Consider the following 20,127-nt stretch of genomic DNA (forward strand, 5'->3'; position numbering starts at 1 on the left):
AGTCAGACCCCCTCTCATCAACTGGCCAGGTGCACACCCCACAGGCCACAGCAGCGGGCCCCTCTGAGGTCCCCCGAGGGCAAGAAACCTGGAGGGACCCAAACCCACAGCAATTCATCTGCCCCCAAAGAAAGCTACTCAGGGTCTAGGCTGAATCAGGGCAATTGTGCCCCCAACAAGGCTGCTGGCTCAAGAATGTTAAGAATGTACACAAGCACCCGATGGCACAGTGGATACCCTGGTGCATGGGGGAGGGCGTAAGCTAAAGGCTTGCCTAAAGATAAGAGCCCCGTGAGTCTCTCCCTTTATTTATCACCTTCTGTGGACCTTGGTGGTGCGTCTTTAAGTCTGGAATTTCAGCCACTCTAACTTCTCCCAGAGACGAAACGTCTACTCAGCTTAGAATGGGATAACACAGACCTCAGCGGCTGTATCCCTTACGACTTCTACTCTAAACATAAACGGCGCTGTGCACTGTGTACAACGGCCAAGACATGGAGACAACCCACATGTCCATCGACAGATGACTGGATAAGGATGACTGGATATATGTGTATCCACACAATGGAATACTACTCAGCCATAAAAATTATATAATGCCATATGCAGCAACATGGATGGACTTGGAGACCATCGTTCCAAATGAAGCCAGAAAAAGAAAGACAAATCCATATGATATTACTTACATGTGGAATCTCAGAAAAAGACACAACGCACTTATTTGTAAAACAGAAACAGAGTCACAGACACAGAGAACAAACTTACGGTTAGCAAGGACAAAAGGGCAGGGAGGGACAAATTGGAAATCGAAATTGGCACCTCTTGGGGAGGGATGGAAATGTTAGGCATCTTGACTGTGGTGTTTTCATTGGTGTAGACCTTTATCAGAATTCATCCAATTGAACCTCTGAAATATGTGTAGTTTACTGAACAGTAGTTACACCAAAATAAAGTTGTTTAAAAAAATAAATTATGCAATGAATTTTTGTACAAATTCAGCTGGTCCCAGATTCGGACTCCCTCCAACCCAGGCGGCACGTACGGCGACCTTATCCATCGACGTCAACCAGACGGCTTTTTGTTTCCGGGCACCCTCATAATTAGAAGAGGGTGAGGGCACATTATTAGAGGTGGGATCAAGGGTGCAGGTCTGTGATGGACTGACTGCAATCACCCAGACCAAGCCTGCTCTAGTCTCCATGTGTTCTGCGCGTATCTGTGTGTCCGTCTGTGTGTGTCTGTGTGTGTTCACGTGCACGCCCATATGTGTGGGTCTGTGCGTGTGCACACGTGTGTTCGATACAGCATCACAGCCATAGTTGCTGAGGAAGAAAACCCTGCTGATCGGCTATGACGTGGCTCCTTGACTCTCAGAGCCCACGGGTCCCCAGGTCAACGTGTGCTCGGGCCTGGTGAGGACCCCGGAACAAGCCAGGAACCCCACCCTCCAGCCCTGAGGACACACCAGGTCTCTGTCACGTAGAGTCAGATAGTCCAGCAGGTGTTCAAACTTAGGACTTTCCAAGACCAAGTTAGAACGTGAGCCCGCGACGCTAAGCCCGAACGACCCAGGTGAGTGAAGTGGGTCCTGCCGGGCAACGCACCATGAACTGTGCACCACCGTGGGGATGAGCAGGGCCACTGAGACCCCAGGAAGGCTGCGGGCCCAATAACAGAGCCGGCCATCTTCCCATTGTTACCGGAATAACCCGTCCGGGGCAAAGCTGAGTCAGGCACTGGCCGTGTGTGTCTGCCCCACAATTTCCCACAGCTGGAGGGCACAGAGCCGCAGGTACAAGAGTTCCTGACAAACATCGCCTTTGAGTTATTACTCCCCAAAGTTACGGACTCGGAACCTAACGGACGAGTCACATTGGATAAGATCTTCAAGCAGCTTATGTTAAAAATGCCTTACTAGACAGACAGCTGGACTATTGCAGGCTGATGAAAGCTATGCCAGATGTATTTTTAGGAGCTTTAGGTTTTGGTTTAAATGAAGTAATGGTAAACCTGGTTTTTCTTTTCTAGACTTGCCTTACGTCTCTGAATTGAGCAGAGGGGACTGAACCCTAGCCTGATTCAGTTCCAGGAGCCTCAGTCTCCCCGTTGGCAGGGGGACAGTGGTCTCGGGGACCACCTCTATCTGTCTCTGGTCCACACTTCTCAAGAGATGGAGAAAGGGAAGCTTCTGCCCCAGAAACAACTCAGCCCAGCTTCTGGGTCATCCGTCCCCTCCTCTTGCTGGAAAGCCTGCTCTCTGCACCCAGAAGGAAACCAAAGGGCAAAGTGTGTCGCCAGTGATACTTTTTGATCTACTTAAAGTAGCAAACGCTTGAAAAGGATGTAATTGCAATGTCAATGTCCCCTGCTCCAATATTTTAAATAACAATTTCTAATTTAAATGCCATCTGGGGAAGGAGTCATATGTTTCTAAACTGAAAAGCTGTATCCAGTTCGAAGACAAGCGGAGCAGGAGCAGCCCAGAGGGCAGCGTGGGGAGGAAGTTAACCACCTGCTGCCCCCCAGCACGTGGACCCCACTCCCATTGGAACCTGAAGCACTGAGCAGCGGCTCCTTCCTCCCACCCTGCCAGGCCTTGCAGCCCCCTACCTGAGACCAGGGCGAGGCAAACCAGCTGGCCCGCGGGGGGCCTGCGGCAGCCAACAGGGGGTGCCTGGGGCAGGGAAACGGGGCGCAGACGCGTTCCAGCTGCAGGCTGGGCTGCGGCAGGTGCAAGCACTTCTTCGAGGCCAGCTCTCGGTACTTCCCAGAAACGTACTTCTCAACACATTTTAAGAATCTTGTCTGTGTTCCTCTTTCACACGTAACAGAGCACTAAAAAGACGAGCAAAGATGTGAGTGATCTCTACAAAACTATTGAGTCAAAATGCTGCCCGATTCTATCTGCTGGAACATTTATATGAACATTCAGTGGCATTCCAAATTCTGCTGAGTGGGACCTGGGCATTTTAAAAAGGTGTTACAGTCTCTGCCCTAAAAAAGGCAGACCTCGAGGTCACAGCGGCCTTGTGCTGGGCCGTGAGCTGAGGCAGGGAGATCAGAAACTGTGAAGGGGTCATTTCGGAGCTGCCACTCCGCTGGAAGTTAAAATGTTGGGCTGTACCTGATATTAGAATGCCCTGAAATCTAACACCCAAGGACACTGTTGGGCCACCAGGCAGGCTTGGAGGTCCTAGGGAAGGTCCTGGGAAGGTCCCGGGGCCCGGCCTGGCTGCCTTGGGCTGAGATGTCTTCAGGTTGCTGGGGACAATACCTGCCAGGTCTGGCCTCACACGCATGCTCAGATTTGGCTTCGGGTGTGCCCTGTGGACGGCTCTCGGGCTGGGGCTGCAGTTAGAGAGAAGCACTGAGGTGTGTGCGTGTGTGCGTGTGCGCATGTGTGCGTGTGTGCATGTGTGTGTCCGCATGTGTTACATACTCAGGGCAAGGACTTTCTATCTGGGCACCTCCCAGATGCTACGCAGCCCAGGTTGCTTCCTTCCTAAGGATTCAGCTCTGGGGATACACATAGAAAGACGGCTTTTAATGACAGTCCCAATCAGAGCACCTACCTGGGACCAGTGCACCCACCTGGGACCAGTGCTCCCACCTGGGACCAGTGCTCCTACCTGGGACCAGTGCTCCCACCTGGGGCCAGTGCACTCACCTGGGACCAGGCGGACACAAGCCACTGCAGCTTCTTGTGTTTGTGGCAGCGCCTGAGCAGACAGGCCTCATGCGTCCTGGGCTTGGGCTCCGAGGCGCAGACGGCATCGGGCAGCAGCTGCGCCCTGGCCGACGGGCTGGTGCTCTTACAGGCCACGGACCTCTTCCTCCACCCCTTCCCGCAGGTTCGTGAGCACTGCGCAGGGAGAGATCAGCCAGGCGTGGATCAGCTCGGGCTCGGGGTCCCGGGCCACCAGCCCCACAAGGCCCAGTGCGGATCCGCAGGGGGAGCCCGGCTCCCACCCCCACGCCAGCCCTGCCCTGGTTACCTCGGCCCAGGGCCCGGCGCTCCACGCGGGTGGGCAGCTCTGAGTGTGGCAGGCCTGGCGGCTGGAGGGCACGGGCTGAGGACACAGGCTGGCCGAGACCCGCTCCGATTTGTAGTGCGCGCGCCGCGAGCACTGGACGGGACGGCTCTGCGTGCCCCCGCCGCACGTCCGGCTGCAGGCGCTCCAGTTCCCCACGGACCAACTGGGGGGCGATAGAGAGACCTCCGGTGAGGGACAATGCCACCTCCCCGGAGCGGAGGGCCACGTCTGTTGGGGGTGATGGGCATCGGCCAGCATCGTATCCCACTTACTGTCTGCAGTTATTTCCAGGGTCCCAGCGGCCCCCCCCCAGCCCCTGCTGCTTCTCAAGCCCCTGATTAGCATTCCTGATTGTCATGTGTCCCCTCCCCTGGCTTTCAGGGTCATCTGTCCTTGGAAATAACTCCCCTCAACCCAGTGTGTCTGTCTCCTCTCTTTTTTCTAAAGGGAAAATTTCAAACATAGACAAAAACAAAGGCGCTCCCAGTCCCCATCCACCTGACTTCAAAAACTATCAGTTCATGACCCTCCCATCCCTTCAGTATTTTGAAGCAAATTCTAGACATGTTAATATTTCAGTACACACCTCTAGGAGATAAAGATTCTGCGGTTTTTCAGGAGAACTACAATGCCGTCATGGCATCAACACCTTAACGATCATCCGTTATCGTTCAGTATCCGATGTTCCACTCCCAACTGCATCATCAACGTCTCTATTCTTCCGCTGTTTGTCACGGAAAAACCGACCCCTGACTGCGTCTCCACGGCCTGTTTTGCCGATTTCAGGACTTCGCAAGTTACATCTCCGTGCTGGGAGCGCTTAACACGCTCCTTTGTCCTCTGCACTTCCTGTAACTTAGTGTTTGGACCCAAAGGGTTTGTCAGATTCAGGTTTTTGTTTTTTGTGACAACTTCAAAAGTGATGACTTCCAGTAGGAGGCTCATAATGTCTGGTCACCTTATCTTCAATTTGTTAGCATCTGTTGATGCTTGAGAACGTCTCTTAAAGCAACATTTCTTTCCCCTGGTTATAAAAGCATTCCTTGTCGACCAGCATGTGGGCGGGTGATGGAGGTGGTGGTGGGGTCCAGTTCAGCCTGACATCACCGTTTGCTCTCAGATAAGCCTGAGTGTGTCTGCATAGCCCTCAGCTGGCTCTACACAAGATCCCCCGCAGGAGGGCTGAGGGCTCAGGGAGTAGGGCCCATCAGGTTGGGGAGAGCCGGGTGGGGAAGACGCGGTCCCGGAAGGAGGCCCTGTTTGGCTGGAGGGCCTTGGGACCTTCCAGGACACGGCCATTTGGACTCTAAGAGAACGTGATGATTTTCACGCACATTGGTGTGGTCTCCCTGTTCAGGGCGTTCAAGCAAAAACTGAAAATTCTATGGGAAACTTGAGGCCCAAGGCGCTCTGCGTTGGTGGGTGTGGAAAATCATCTCCAAGGAGAAGGCGGAGCCGCGGTCTCCCTCCTTCAGACAGTGCAGAGACCTCCCCCGCCCCCACAGCCTGCACCAGCAACGGGTCCCTGCCGCCCAGTGTCAAGCTGTCGGCATGATGGGCCATGGAGGGACAGCAGGGCCTGGGGAGCTATCGGGAGGCCCCCCCGGCCGAGTCTGTGAGGAGCTTGGGTTCCCGGGCAGGAATGCCCTGCCTTCTGCTCCACAGCATCTCTGAGTCTGAGCTGATACAACAGGATTGTCCCCTGACCATTGAGATATAACTGAGAGTCTGTGAAGATGCCCAGCGGTGCCCCTTCGGCTTGGTGATCTCCATCCTTTTCCCCGACTTGATGCCCCGACAGTCACACTCTGGCTGAGGCGCCAAAGCAGCGGCCAGAAAGCTTGGCCGGGGGTCTTTCCAGAGCCTCTCGGAGATGCCGCACCGACGGGAGAGGTTCCGTGAGGACCGGAGTGCATGCGCCAAGTTCCACTGGGAGAGACCTGACGAGGGGGGCAGAAGCTGCTCGCCACCCCTCCCAGGGATAAAGATCCGGAATTAACGCCTCACCTCTGATTTGGGTGCTTTCTCTGTGTGATGTGGGGGTGCGTGTGCATGTGTGTGTGTGTAAATATATATTTTTAACATGACTGAAGGCAGACAGTATATGCAACTTTTAAATTCAGGTTTTTTTAGTTTTTTTTTTAATTTTATTTTTTTCATTTTTTTAATAGAAGTACTGGGGATTGAACCCAGGACCACGTGCACGCTAGTCACACACCACACTCTGCCACTGAGCTATACTCACCACTCCCCCTTAAATTCAGCATTTTTACAATTCCACGTTTCAACACACATTTTTCTCATGCTGCAAAGCCTTTGTGAAAGTATTTTCAGCGTCTGATATTTCACAGTACAGACCGCGCATACGAATATCTGAATAAGGAAATAAAGGCACAGAGGATTGGGTCCCGTGCTCTAGGAGACACACCTCCTGAATCGGACCAGTTCCAGGTGAGTCATGCCTCCAAGGTTTCCGAGCAAAATGACGAGCACGTTCTCTCGAGTTCTCAAAGGGATCTGTGACCTAAATCATTCTGGAGCCCGCTTTTGGACCCTTGTGAAAGTTCTAGAGAGAAATGAGGCAGCGGGGGAAGGAGAGGGAACCCGGTGACACTTCCTGGGCGGGAATGGAAGTGACCCCACCCCAGGGCTCTCGGCAGCCCTGACGCACCAGCCCCCGGCGCCTTTAGGCTGAGCTGTGCCCTGGTGGGTTTACTTACCTCCGTTTGTAGAGGCCCGGAACTATTTTATACCAGGTGTTCCTCATGAACAGACTCTCTCATATTTCTAAAAAAATTATTAAACAACCGTGATGCAAAGTTTTACTCACATCAACAGAAACTGCTGGGTGTGTAGGAATTGTTCCATATCAGCCGTGGAAATGCTCCATTTTTCAGTGTCAACAAGATGAGTGATGTGTTTTTTTCAGTTTCATGTTAAACTGTGTAAATAACGCACACTCCTCTGAGCCACCGGCTTTGTTGATGATTCTGCATTTGAAGGCTCCTGTTGCTTTCCTGGTGTTTTTATGTTTCCTCCCACTTCTCACATTTGCTCTGTAAACCCTGCGGCCTCCTACAAGGTAACCGGTCTGTTCACACCGGGGCTGCGAAGGCGTCCTGGCTTCTCCCAGGCTTTTCACACTCCCGCGTTAAGCCCTCTGCCTCCACCCGCTTCAGCTGTTTCAGCTGCGCTGGTCCATTCTCTGCCCTCCTCTTAGCCGCACACACATCATTAGGAAGTCGTCCTGAACACAGATGGCTCCCGCGGCTTCTGGAAGTGCCAAGTGTCTGTTTTGCTTCACGGGCAGAGCTCTGGGGAGACATCTTGATTTCGGCTCATGAAAGAGTCAAAACCCACGCCGGCTTCTGTGAGGATGTCCGAGGGCCCCGTGAGCAGGACCAGGCACGCTCCTCCGCGAGCCAGTGGCCATACCTGTCCTGCTTTGTTCTGTTTTGTTTTGTTTTTGTTTTTGTTTTTGTTTTTGTTTTTCCCAAGTCTGCCAGCTAGAACAAAACAGGTGGCTGGTATTAGCCCAATCAGTCGGGTTTCCCAGGAAAGACCTGGAGGACTCAGCCACCCCGGCCGCCACGGTGCTTCCTGCGGCTGTGGGCTCCCCCCGGGCAGGGCTCACCCTCACAGCTCTCGGTGCTGCCCGGGCAGGCTGGGGAGTTTATGGCCGGCACTCAGCAGTTTACACCAGATTTCCTGGCACCATCTGTTCAGTATTCAGTATCCCTAATTGTCAATAGTCTTTAGTGGTTTCTTATAAAATGACTTACCCCTCCCCATTAGAAAAATTGTAACAGTTTGGTTTTGGTTATTTAATGTTTCCTTTGAAAATGCACATTTCCAATGAGGGTACTTGGTTTAGTGCCAAACACGCTGTCATGAAGCAACACCCCACGCCACCCCCCCCCCCTTCGCCGGCAGCCGCGATGCTGTCGCTGCTGTTCAGACTCAGGGCCACCTTGGGCTGGACCAGAGCCTGCTGCTTACAGTCGACCGCCACCCACAGCCAGCCCAGGGCTGTCACCGAGCCACATCAGGACATCTTCCAGAGAACACGGGAATTGCCATCAAGGGCTGGCTTCACTTGAGAATCGACGTTCAGTTTCTTTCTCTGTTTATTCTCTTCAAAGTTTCAAGACAAAGCCCTAACACCGTTCCCTTTCCAGGAATAACTCGATCTTCTACGGAGCGGCCGCGCGTAACTCAGTGAAACCGCGGAGTAAGGGCCGAGCAGAACCCGGGTCACAAGGCGAACCCACAAGCAGGCAGTGTCCACAGCTGGATCTGGTTCCAGAGAGATGCAAGCTGAACACAGTGAAAGCTGACCTTGCAACAGCGTCAGTGGGTCAGTCGGTCACCACGTCCAAAAGCTGGGGTATCCACCGCAGTTTTCAAGTTGGTTTTCCTTAATCCAGTCATCCACTGTTGCTTTCCTAAATGATCTTCAAGGTCCTCGGTGATTATAAACACGGATCCTCACGTGCTCCACACTCAGCGGTCCGGGGGCTCTCACGCTGCCGCACCGATGCGATGGGCACTGTGTGATTTTTGAAGATAGAAAGCCCTTGTCTTCATATGAAACTGCAGCGCCTCACATGTGTGAGTAATTCGAGATTTACCACACTTCTCTTCAAGCAAAATGTTTTCAAGATAACAACGCGCATCCAACAATAAACATGTCAGTTTGAAAAATCTGACTTTCCTGCAGGGAAAAAAAATCAGCTAACAAGTTAACTTAAAGAGAGCGGGCAGGCTGTGAGCTGAGCACAGACGCCGAGGTCAGAGGACATGGGAGGACGAGGAAGGAGAGAAACGGGTTCCTGGACCCATCTGGCCGCTACCCACGCACCAGCCGTCAGCTGGCCTGCTCGGTCTGCTGATCCAGGAATTACTGGTTCATGTCAAAGGATGTTTCAGCAGTCTCAGAGGAGTGCCAGCTCCCTCTGGGGCAGAAGTCCAGCTCTGAAAGGGCCAGCAATCTTGGTAACCAAATGTGTCAGTGAAGGGTGTCGAAGGAGCCGTATCGTTGGACAAGCCGCTTGCACGCGGCCCTCATGCTCTCCCTTCTGGAGCCGTGCACGGAGCCCTCAGACCTCGTCCAGCTCAGGAGTAAGTGCGCTAGAAATGACAGCAACACGCGGACACGCACGCATCCCCCGCCCCACAGGCTGTTCGCAGGGGCGTCCTGAACCCTCTGAAGGTCTGCTGGGTGCATTCTTCTAGAAGCAACACTAGGACTGGCTTTGGTTGCCACCTGAGAACTGAACCTCCATTACTGACAACCGGTTGGCAAGCACAGAGGTCAGATCTCAGAAGACGGAAGACCTGGAACAGGCGTCGGCTCTTGGACGCTTACAGCTCCATGGTTACTTCACTTTGCTCAGCCTCAGAAGTCAAATGACTTTTGTCCAACGTGGAATGGAAGGAGAGGTTTACCATGAGCCAGGCACTGGACTGAATTTTTTCACCTTTAAATGCAGCATTTCTTTGCTGAATCCCACAAAGCCAAACTGCAGGACATCGAAAGCTCCCCACAAAGGAGGCAGGCACTGAGGGTGTCAAGTTTGTGGACGACGAGAAGCCAAAGGTAAGGGGATTTTTATTATCCAGAAGCCGACATGCTCTTTCTACCAGATTTCCCTGTCTCACTATCCTGTCCTTAGATGTTATTTTGAGAAGAATCAGTAAGATTTACAGAGCTTCACTTATGTGGGGGAAGATGGGAAACAGAATTATAAGGGGCACGCTGCTCTAAACAGCCTTCATAATCCCTTGTTTGAGCCCAAATCCTTCATTTGAGGGTTTTCTCTCTGTGGACCACGGAGGGTGTGTGCATCCCATCAACTCAAAGGAGAAGGCTCAGCTCATCAAAGGTGAAAGTGGAATCCTCAGATTCGGAATGACAGCAGAGGACTGGCTCTTCGCGAGGCTGCCCCGCTATCCGGCTTCCACGGAGCATCGGAAAAGAGAGGCTGAGTGTGGGAGCTGGGAAGGGCTCCGGACCTGGTCTGCTTCTCCCGTGGTGTCTTACGAGGGCGGTCCCTGAGGGAGCGGGAGGTGAGATCGGCCGGGGCAGGGGTGACCCACAGGGCTGTCCTCAGGACCCGCCCTGCCCTCCTGGGAAGTACGGGCATCTCTCCTGCCGTCAAAGTGGGCAAGGCCACCCCCTTGCTCTTCTTTCACATCCTTTCAGGACCCGACCATGGAGCCGCCTCTTTGCATTACAGACACCTCGGCTATGGAGTGAAACACCGGGTGGGAACTACACTCAGGCAGGCAAATCAGCCCCCAGCGCCAGGTGGCAAGAGAAACTGAGGAAGGACTGAGTAGGAGGGGCCTCCCTCCACTTTGACAAGTTGAACATCCCAGATTCTCATGCCCAAGGAGATGAAGGGGCTCAGAGACCCTGTGACCCAGCCTGGCGCTGAGACAGTGTTTCCCAAACCACAGCTGCCTTGGCGGCGGGGGGTCTGGTGGGGACGAGGAGGTCCTCAAACACCTGCATGTTCCCAGTCCTTTCTCCATCCTGCAGGAGCCACAAATCTGGGGCTGTGGGTCAGAAATCTGAATTTTTACAAAGCCCTCCTTCCACAGCCTGGTGGCCAAGATGACCGTCAGGGATGGGAACACACTCTAGGCAGCAGGACCCCTGGTCCTCGGGGCGGGCCAGGGCTCTGGGCCCAGGAGGTGGTAACTGCCCTCGCTCCCTCCTGCGGAGTCACGCTGTACTGGTGTTGACATCTTTACTATTATGAGAACTGAGATGCGCCCATGAAGCATCAGGGGAGGGCGAGCCTGGAGAATAGGTTCTTCTGCGGGAAGGAGGACCCCTCACTCCCTGTCATCGGCCAGTCAGCGAACCCCACCCAGGCGGACAGCCCTCCTGATTTTGAAGACTGTGCTCTGGAGGGGCCCCGGGCCCCAGCGACCGAGCTTCCGGGAGCGGGAGGCAGGCAGGCTCAGCCTCCTTCCGGAAGAAGACCTGCCAGGACCAGAGCGGCTGAGGAGCTGGCGCGGACCGAGCTGCCCCCTCCCGTCCCCGCCCTCCCGGCCTGGCACTGACGCGCTCCGGCAAACACGTCCAGGGCCGACGCCCTTCCAGCCCTGCCGCGCAAGGCCACCCGACGGCCGGGGAGACACCCCTATCCAAGGACGGCTCCGTGGGGGGGGGTCTTCGGAAGCGTCCATCTCGCTTGGGCACGAAAGGCTGTGAAAACGGACACACTCACGGCTGGAGAGACCGTTTAGGTTACCGAGACCCCGTTAGACCCCCCTGCCCCCACCCCAGGCAGACAATTGGTGTCCACTGGGCAGGGCCGGTGTAACTCCCTACCGGAGGCTCCTCCAGTTCCTGCCCCCAGGAGGACAGAGCAGGGGGTACTCCCCAGATCAGCGTGTGTCCCGGGGACACTACGTCTGTTCTGTTCTTCTCTGGACACAAGACACACCGCCTGGATGGGAGCCTCCCTGCCACCGGTCCGTTTCCAGCCTTCTCTGTTCACTCTGAACTGACCTGCCAGCCACTTGGGCATCTCTGTTTTCTTGGCAAAACACCGGGCCACACCCACCCCATGCAGAACGAGGTAGGGGGAAGGGCCAGCCTTGCCCAAGGCTGTCGTCGTCCTTCTGCTGTGGCCCGGCGACACGTGGGCACACAGGGAACCAGCCGAGGCTGCGCTCAAATCCACATCCGCAGCTGCACGTGTTACTGGGATCATGTAATATAATTAAGTCTGGTGTTGCTGGATGAGAGATGAGCGTGCAAAATGAGAAGCCTGTTTCTAGGAAAACTAAGTTGACTCTTTGGAATGACTCAGTAGAGGTCAGTCATGAAACGGAACTGTGGTCAGCTTAGGCGTGGCTGAGACCAAAGTAATATTTGGAGAAAACATTAAAAAGAAAGATGTTTTTGCACTCGGATGGATGGGACAAGTAAACTGAACATCTCAGGTACTGGGCATATTTTAGGCAGATAATCAACTTAGATCTTTAACAGGCAGATCTCTCCTCAAAATCAGCTTTGACTCTCATGAAGAGAATTAGCAGATGGATGCACATTTATGTATTTTAAGTGAAAATTAAAGTTCCAGGTGGGTATGTGTGTGTGCTTAAATGATACTCCCTTAATTTGTTTCATCAGTGGACAAACTCACGGTCACCACAATTTTTATTCACGTACTGTTCTCTCTCCTTGATCAGGAGGCTGGATCTCTTCTCTCTTCCCCTCACACAAAGGATGTGAGTGCAGAAAAGGAGAAAGGAAATTGGGACCAAACAGCCATAAGAAGCAATTGTTCCGAACTGTCCGTAGGCCACATCTCATGCTCATCGAGCTAGGAGTGTGTCCCCTGCCATCGTCAGGAAAACAGTGGCAAGACTCACAGCTTACATGTGAACACAGCTAGGACACTGTGACCCCTTCACATGCTCTTTTGGTGACCTTCTCACACCCCAGAAAATCACCCTTCAGGTCCTGCCCCTCTCCGGAGCCCTGACCGCAGGCTCACAAGGTCACTCACGGCTTTGTGGCTTCACTTCCCATGACATGTGTTGTGTGTGCTGCTTTCAGGCCACTCCATGCGTTCACTTTGTTGAGGCAACAAGTGAATGCATGTCACCTGTTAACAACCATGGGCCTACAGCCTGAGGGCCACGCACACCAGGCACGTGGCTCAGCCAAACCCTATGTGGGGCCTCGAGGGTCTTCAAGAAAGGCTGCGAGCATCACACACAAAATAAAACTCTCAATGGCTTAAAGACTTAAGCAGAAGAAAAGACAAGACACGATAAACCTCCTAGAGGAGAGCAGGCAGAACACCACGTGACACCCATCTCAGCAATGTTCTCCCAGGGCAGGCTGTCCAGGTGATGGGAATAAAGGAAAAAGTAACAAATGGCACCTAATTAAGCTCACAAGCTTTTGCACAGCAAAGGAGACCATAAACAAAACAGGCAAAGGAAAGGAATGGGAGAAAATATTTGCAAAAGATGAGACTGACAAGGACTTAATTTTCAGAATATATAAACAGCTCATACAACTTAATAACAAAAAACAAACAACCCAATCCAAAAATGGAAGAAGACCTAAACAAGCAGTTCTCCAATGAAGACATACAAATGACCAATAAGAACATGAAAAAATGCTTAATATTGCTAATTATCAGAGAAATGCAAATCAGAACTCCAATGAGGTATTACCTCACGCTGGTCAGAATGGCCAACATTCAAAAGTCCATAAACAATAAATGCTGGAGAGGGTGCTGAGAAAAGGGAACCCTCCTGCACTGCTGGTGGGAATGTAGTTTGGTGCAGTCATTATGGAAGACAGCATGGAGATTCCTCAAAAAACTAAAAACAGACTTACCATAAGATCCAGCAATCCCTCTCCTGGGTACACATCTGGAGGGAACTCTAACTGAAAAAGACACCTGCACCCCAATGTTTATAGCAGCACTATTTACAACAGCCAAGACATGGAAATAACCTAAATGTCCATCGACAGATGACTGGATAAAGAAATTGTGGTGTATACATACCACAGCCTACTCAGCCATAAAGAAGGATAAAATAATGTCATTTGCAGCAACCTGGATGGACATGGAGATCATCATTCTAAGTGAAGTGAGCCAGAAAGAGAAAAGAAAAATTCCATATGAGATCACTTATATGTGGAATCTAAAAAAAAAAAAAAAGACACAAATGAACTCATTGACAAAACAGAAACAGACTTACAGACATAGGAAACAAACCTGTGGTCACCAGGAGGGGAAGAGGGTGGAAGGGATACATTGGGAGTCTGAGATTTGCAGCTTCTAACTACTATACATAAAATAGATGAACAACACAGGGAGGCGCTGTAGAGCACAGGGAGCTGCATTCAATACCTTGTAGTGACCTGTAACGGAAATGAATATGAAAACCAACATATGTATGTTCACGTATGACTGAAGCATCATGCTGTACACCAGAAATTGACTCAACATTGTAAGCTGACTACACTTCAATAAAAAAATAATAAAATTAAAAAAAAAGAATGGCTGTGAAAAGAGATGTACAGACACACCAGAAGAGGGGTGAGTGCTGATAGACCACATGGGAAGCCAAGGTGAGAGGGCTGGTGGCGGAGCGGCAAGAAGGGGTCCAGTAACCAAGGAACTGGGACAAAGAGGACAGAGCACTTGCAGGGCCTGGCCCTGGAGGACCCTGGGGGCCATGTAAGGGGATTTGGGTTCCAAGCCTGTGACAATGAGAGGCAGTCAAGGCTTGATGAAGAGGACAGTCTACGCTGGGTCTGTATTTTAGAGGGATCCCAGCCACTGCAGAATGGATGAGAGATACAGGGAGCTGGGCTGGTGGAGGAAAGCCAACCAGAGCTGCGGGGGTTGCCAGGGTGAGATGCTGGTGTCCTGACTATGGCCGCGGAGGTGGGCTTGTCTCGTGAGAGGTAGCCATTCTTTCTGTCCACGGAACTTATGGTTCAGAATTTGACATTTCATCAGTGCCTTCGTGGATCTCCCAGGTCTAAGCACAGGCTATACACCCCACACCCGCTGAAGAACTGACAGTGAGCATCACTGTCCTCACTTCGTGGATATAGAGGTACGTTAGTAGCTAAATATAGTAATATCCCTGAAACTTCCCAGTGGGGTCGCCATACCACCTACGTTTGAGAGGATTTACTCTTGCCTGTGGTGTGGATACAGAATTTCACAGGATTATAACCACGTTCAAGTGCTTGGCGAAGCCCTGCTCAAGTCCACGGTCCTGGCATGAAGACCCCTGGGTCTGACCCAGCGTGAGGTGGCTCCACCCGCCTCAGCCGTGTGCCCGTTGGGAAATCACTGAATGTCTGTGTCCATTTTCTCATCTGCAAAGTCGAGATGATCAGTCTCTGCCCCACGTGGAGTGGGAAGACCGGATGGGTTAGCACAGTCGGGGCTGCTGAAGGGTCAGCCATGGTTCCCATGACTCATCCCTGCATCTCCTCCTCTCCTTCTCTTCTCCCTCTGCTCCTGAGCCCTCACCTAGGGAGGCGGGCGCATTCACATCCGGTCCACCTGGCGCGACAAATACAGCCCTTCAGTCTGTCGACGCAACATACAAACAAAGAGGGAAAGCCATGCTTCCTTACTGCATTCGTGTTATTTTATACATACTTTTTGAAAACCATTGAGAAGCTGATAAGGATGTGACTAGTAAATTTGAATTTTGAAAAAACGAAAGAAAATCACAAAGACATGCCCATTAATTTTGTTGTATCACTTCTAAGTGATTTTCTGATTGTGGATAAAAATCATGTGACAGAGGGATCATGCTGTTGAAAAACTGCAATTTTAGGATATTCACGCTTTAGATAATTATTGGGAAATTTTAGAATTGGGTTCTGAAAATGGTGATGGGGGAAGGATGAAGAAATATGGGAAACATGCCCCCAAGGAAAGGTAATGGAATACATTTATTCATATCCAATGAAAGGAAAAATGGATACCCTCTTAATTATACTAAGCTAAACCAGAGGTACGGGAGAGGCCCTGGGCAGGTGTGATTCCTCTGTTCGGTTGTTCCTCACCTGAGACCAGAACAAAAACAACCGGTCATTGGTGAAGGAACACGGCGGTCAGGTTCTACACAGAGAAGGTTTGTAAAAGAAACTACTGGTATCCCCTTCTTAAAAAGCCTGTCTTTCAAAAGGAAAAGGTAATTAGACACTCGGAGAACCCCCGAGAGACGCTGCAGAAGCCTACTGCGTGGAGAAACGAGGAGAGCCTGGCGCTCCTTGAACTGCTTTCAGGCAACACCTTATCAAGGAGCGTTCCCGAAGGAGAAGGGGTTCTTCTCCCACTACATGCAGAGAAAACGATGTCACGCCACCCACAATGTTCAGACGTTTTCATAGCTGCCTAGGAAATTATATGATTTTGGCCAAAACCAGCTGTGTGAATATGAGCTTGCATGTTGCACAGATTTGTGGATTCTGCCTCTAATTGACTTCTTGACTTAGAGCAACATTCCTGTCCTGAAGACAGGCCTTTCCCCTAATTGAGAAAGGATAATAAAACATGTTACCCAAATCACTGAGAAAACAAGTGTACTCCTAAACACATCATCGGACTCGTTCTGAAAGACACCTGCCCAATAACGGTCAGCGGACGGTACACCTAAACTAGGGTCAGGTTTTCCCAGCCGTTGGAATCTGCGGCTGCAATAACATTAACACTTACTTTGCCCCCAGGAAGAGCAGCAGACAGTGGAGACATTTCCTGTTAGGACACCCGTTTTGCCGGACAGAGGCTTTCATCCAGCCCAGGAGCTGGCAAACATTTTACTCAAGGGCCAGAGCGTATGCAGTTTTGGCTGCTGGCCAGGCAATTGCAACTACTCGAGCTCGCTGTGGCCGGGACGAGGCAACCGGCGGCAGCGTGGACACAAATGGGCAGGTGGGTCCAGTAAAACCTCATTTACAGAATCTGGAGGCGGGCTGCCTGTGCCCCTGTGTGCCAGCCCTGGACTTAAACCAGCTCCACTCAGGGGGAAGAGGACCGAACACATCTGCAGAAACCAGGAAGCGCAGGGTATTTCCAGGATGGCCGGGATGGCTTTAGAAGGTGGGGGCATCGGAGCTGCGGGCCTATCTCGAGTGTGGCCAGAGATGATTCCTGGTGGGGGGGGCAGGCTACCTCGCTGTGGGAAACAGATGTGAACAACAAAACAACAGCAGCAAAAGCGACCAGCCCCACAGGTGAAATCTTGAAGTTCTAGCAAAATAGTCACAAATTTTAAAGAGACACTGAGGCCCAAAGCAGACGGCTTTAAATATGGCAAGAATTGGGAAGGGGCCCAGCAACCCCTCACAGAGCTCAGTGAAGGGACAGCCAGTTCTAAGCTCTGGGGAGCACAGCCCAGTGAGCTGGGCACCATTCCTTACTCCATTTCGTCGAGGATGAGAGTGAAACACAGGAAGGTCTTACAAGCCGTGTGGGCTGGGCTTTGAGCCCAGAGTCCAGTTTCAGAGCCCGGGAGCCTCCTGGGTCTCTTTCCATGCACACCCAGTGCCTGCTCTGTTCCCTGCACTGTTCCGCGTGCGTGTTAAGCCACTCACACACAAATCCGTTCAGCGACCCCAGGGGAGGTGCCGTCAGAATTCTCGTTTTACAGATGAGGAAACCGAGGCCCAGAGATGGTGAAAGCGTTTGATGCTGCTTTCAGGTTCTAGATGATCAAGGTCACACAGCTGGGAAGCAGAGGGGCAGGGAGACCACGCAGAGAGCTGTGTCTTATGGCCCAGCCCGCCGTAGCCCTGCTCAGTGAATCCAGGCTTCAACAAGGCCAGCCTTTCAGCTGGGGAAATCTAATGAGGCAGCCATCTAAGGTGGCTTAGCTCTAAAAAGTTGGAGGAGAAATGAATGTATTCAGGAATTTTGAGGGCATTACACATCTTAATTGGACGGTTGCAAATTTTATGTGTATTTATTTCATACTTGGTAAGTGTCGAATTCACTGCTCTAGGTAAAAGCTGTGTCTTTCTGCTTTATGGCTAATTACCAGGCAGCAGTTTTTTTGAAAAGTCCTTAATGAGTCAGTATTGGGTCAGGGTCAGAATACTTAGTAGGGCCACATGCTACCAAACAGATTCCTCTTAGTCACGATGATGTTCAGATTTCCTGTAACGTCTGAAGTCTCTTCTCCGGCTTCTCAAGAGAAGCTGTTAGCAAGGTGCTTGGTAAAGTCTATGAGTCTAATGAATTTAAATGCCCCACAAGTGACGTAGGTTCATTTTTCTCCCCTTTAAAATGAACGATCTTCCCACAGGAGACGGTTTAGTTCATCTCTCAAGGGGCAAAATGCAGTTTAAGCCACGGAAGAGTCACTGGGAACTTCGTCCCGGCTCACTTCCTCAGGACCCTCGTTTTCCTGGGGAGGAACGCCAGCTTCCTGCTCTAACACAGGAGGTGAGCCCTCCCCACTGTGGCTTCGGCCTTTTATGAGAAGGATTTTAAAATGATGCCATCACTCCGCCTACAGTTTCAGGCTTTTCTGGTATCTGTGCTCTTGGGTTTCTTGGACGTTCACTCCTAGATAAATGCTTTGAAATGATCTTCTCCAGACACACGAGTCAATTTTCTAAGAATGCTTTCCAGGTGGCCTCATCCAGCACATCTGGACGGTGTGAGCCCGAGCACAGCCACTCAGTTCCCAAGGCTCATGCCCGGGACCAGGGCGGGGGGGCCCGAGGGTCAGTCAGGGCCATCCACCAACGGTCTATGTACCCGTGTTATCAAGAATGGCCATGGATCCACTGGGTTTTATAAGAGAAACCAAGGAAGCAGATCAAATCCATCTTGTACACAGGGCAAATCTGTCAGCACACCGACTCCATGGACGAAACCCACGTCAGCATCCCGCCCACAGTTTCAGTCACATTCTCTGCTGGAAGGTTAGAGGGACACCAGGGCCACAGGCTCACACAACCCAAGTCCACGAGGTGGCCACAGAGCCTTCTGAGCGGCTAGCATGCTAGAACTAAACAAAACCGGTACCCTCAGGTCCTTGCTTTTTTTTTTTAATTTATGACAGCAGTGATGCTGACTGAATGACGTAGTCAGAGGTGTGAGCCTGCGCGGGGCTCTGGGTGAAGAACTTAGAAGCAAAGGGCAGAAATGACAGCAGACACACAGAATGTTCACTGTAGTTTCCACAAAATGATGGCAGGATGTGACTTTCTACGACAATTTCAAAGAACTTCTAAGTTTCATCTTTTAAGCTGTCAAACAGCTTCCAAACTGCGTGAAGGCACCTCATGCCGCAATGATTTTTCTAACCGCGGGAGGCCATTAGGCCGGGAGCCTGCCAGGAATGTCCGCTTCACATCTGACGCTGAGTCCTCTTTCTCCACAAGGCTGGAACCCTTCCACTCTCTGCAGGGAGGACTTCTCACCGTCGCACTTTGAGGAGATTAATCGGATCCAGGAAATGAACACACAGAGTATGTAGAACAATATTTACGTAACCTCCCGGCTCTGGTCCCTGTGAAACAACCATCTTCAGTTGCCTTCATTCTTCTTCAAGACGCTGCAGATTAGTTATTTCTTGTTTTCTTACTAGGTCTTAGGTACTTGTTGGTTGAATTTTTTCCCATCGGGTGGGTCTTACACATTAGTAAATACTGAAAGGTTGTAACACTTACAAGAATATTTAGTTAAATAATATTGGTAGTTATTTGATGACTGAAATAAATAATCATTATCTAACAAAATACTGTTTTAGTCCTTGGAATCAACTTCCTAATCTAAAGCTTCAGATATCACATCACAAAATTTATCAGATGAATCGTGTGGTAAATGTTATATTCATCCACCGCCCTTAAAAACATGGATGAGAGAAGACTAAGAGGAGATGAAGAGGCACGCGCTACCCTAGCATCTCATTAATGCTATTTCCTGCACTACAATCAATATAATTTAGTAACTTATGCTAAAAAAGAGCCTTATAATTAGGCTAAAATAACCTAATAATTCAATGGTATTTATATTTTCTATCTAGACATAAGAGAATACTCTAGTGATATTTAAATAGTTTCACAAATGCTCAATATTCTTATAATGAATTGAGGCAGAGAGAAGCCCCACATGTAAAGACTTCATTCTCTAACTCAGCTGGTTTAAATGACTCAAATTGGGATGGCAGCCAACCAGTATAGCATTTATGATAATTTATTCCAATATATCATATGCAGAACGTGGAAACGATATCTGGGTAGTTTAGACAGTATGATGATGTCTTTCTTTAACTGCCCACATGATGTAAGGTCTACAGATACACAAGTGGCCATTAGAGAATTGGACAAGCATTCACAGACACGGGATAGAAGTCTGTGAGAAATTCGCTTCTCTGAACTCAAGAAAAGGGCCTCCTGAGGAAGAACCAGTAAAGACATCTGAAAATGCTATGGCCAGTGGAGGGCTGAATACAGAGTCCTGTGTATGGCTCACTGTGTGTCACAATCTAACAGACATGCAAGGACGTTGAACAGGCTGTGCAAATTTTCATTGTTCTATAGAAACGAAGACATACTCCAAGTCCG

General features: G+C 50.9%; 1 protein-coding gene across 1 annotated transcript in view; it reads right to left on the reverse strand.

The window, feature by feature from the left end:
* Positions 1–20,127, reverse strand: part of ADAMTS16 (ADAM metallopeptidase with thrombospondin type 1 motif 16) — a 153,569-nt gene that overhangs the window by 2,448 nt on the left and 130,994 nt on the right. The window contains exons 19-21 of the mRNA XM_072958938.1: positions 3,996–4,197; positions 3,668–3,862; positions 2,611–2,835 (exon numbers count right to left, since the gene is read on the reverse strand). Coding sequence (XP_072815039.1) covers positions 2,611–2,835; positions 3,668–3,862; positions 3,996–4,197 — 622 coding nt within the window. The remainder of the gene's footprint in view (positions 1–2,610; positions 2,836–3,667; positions 3,863–3,995; positions 4,198–20,127) is intronic.

This window comes from Vicugna pacos, chromosome 3 (assembly GCF_048564905.1).
Source record: "Vicugna pacos chromosome 3, VicPac4, whole genome shotgun sequence".
Taxonomy (NCBI): Eukaryota; Metazoa; Chordata; class Mammalia; order Artiodactyla; family Camelidae; genus Vicugna; species Vicugna pacos.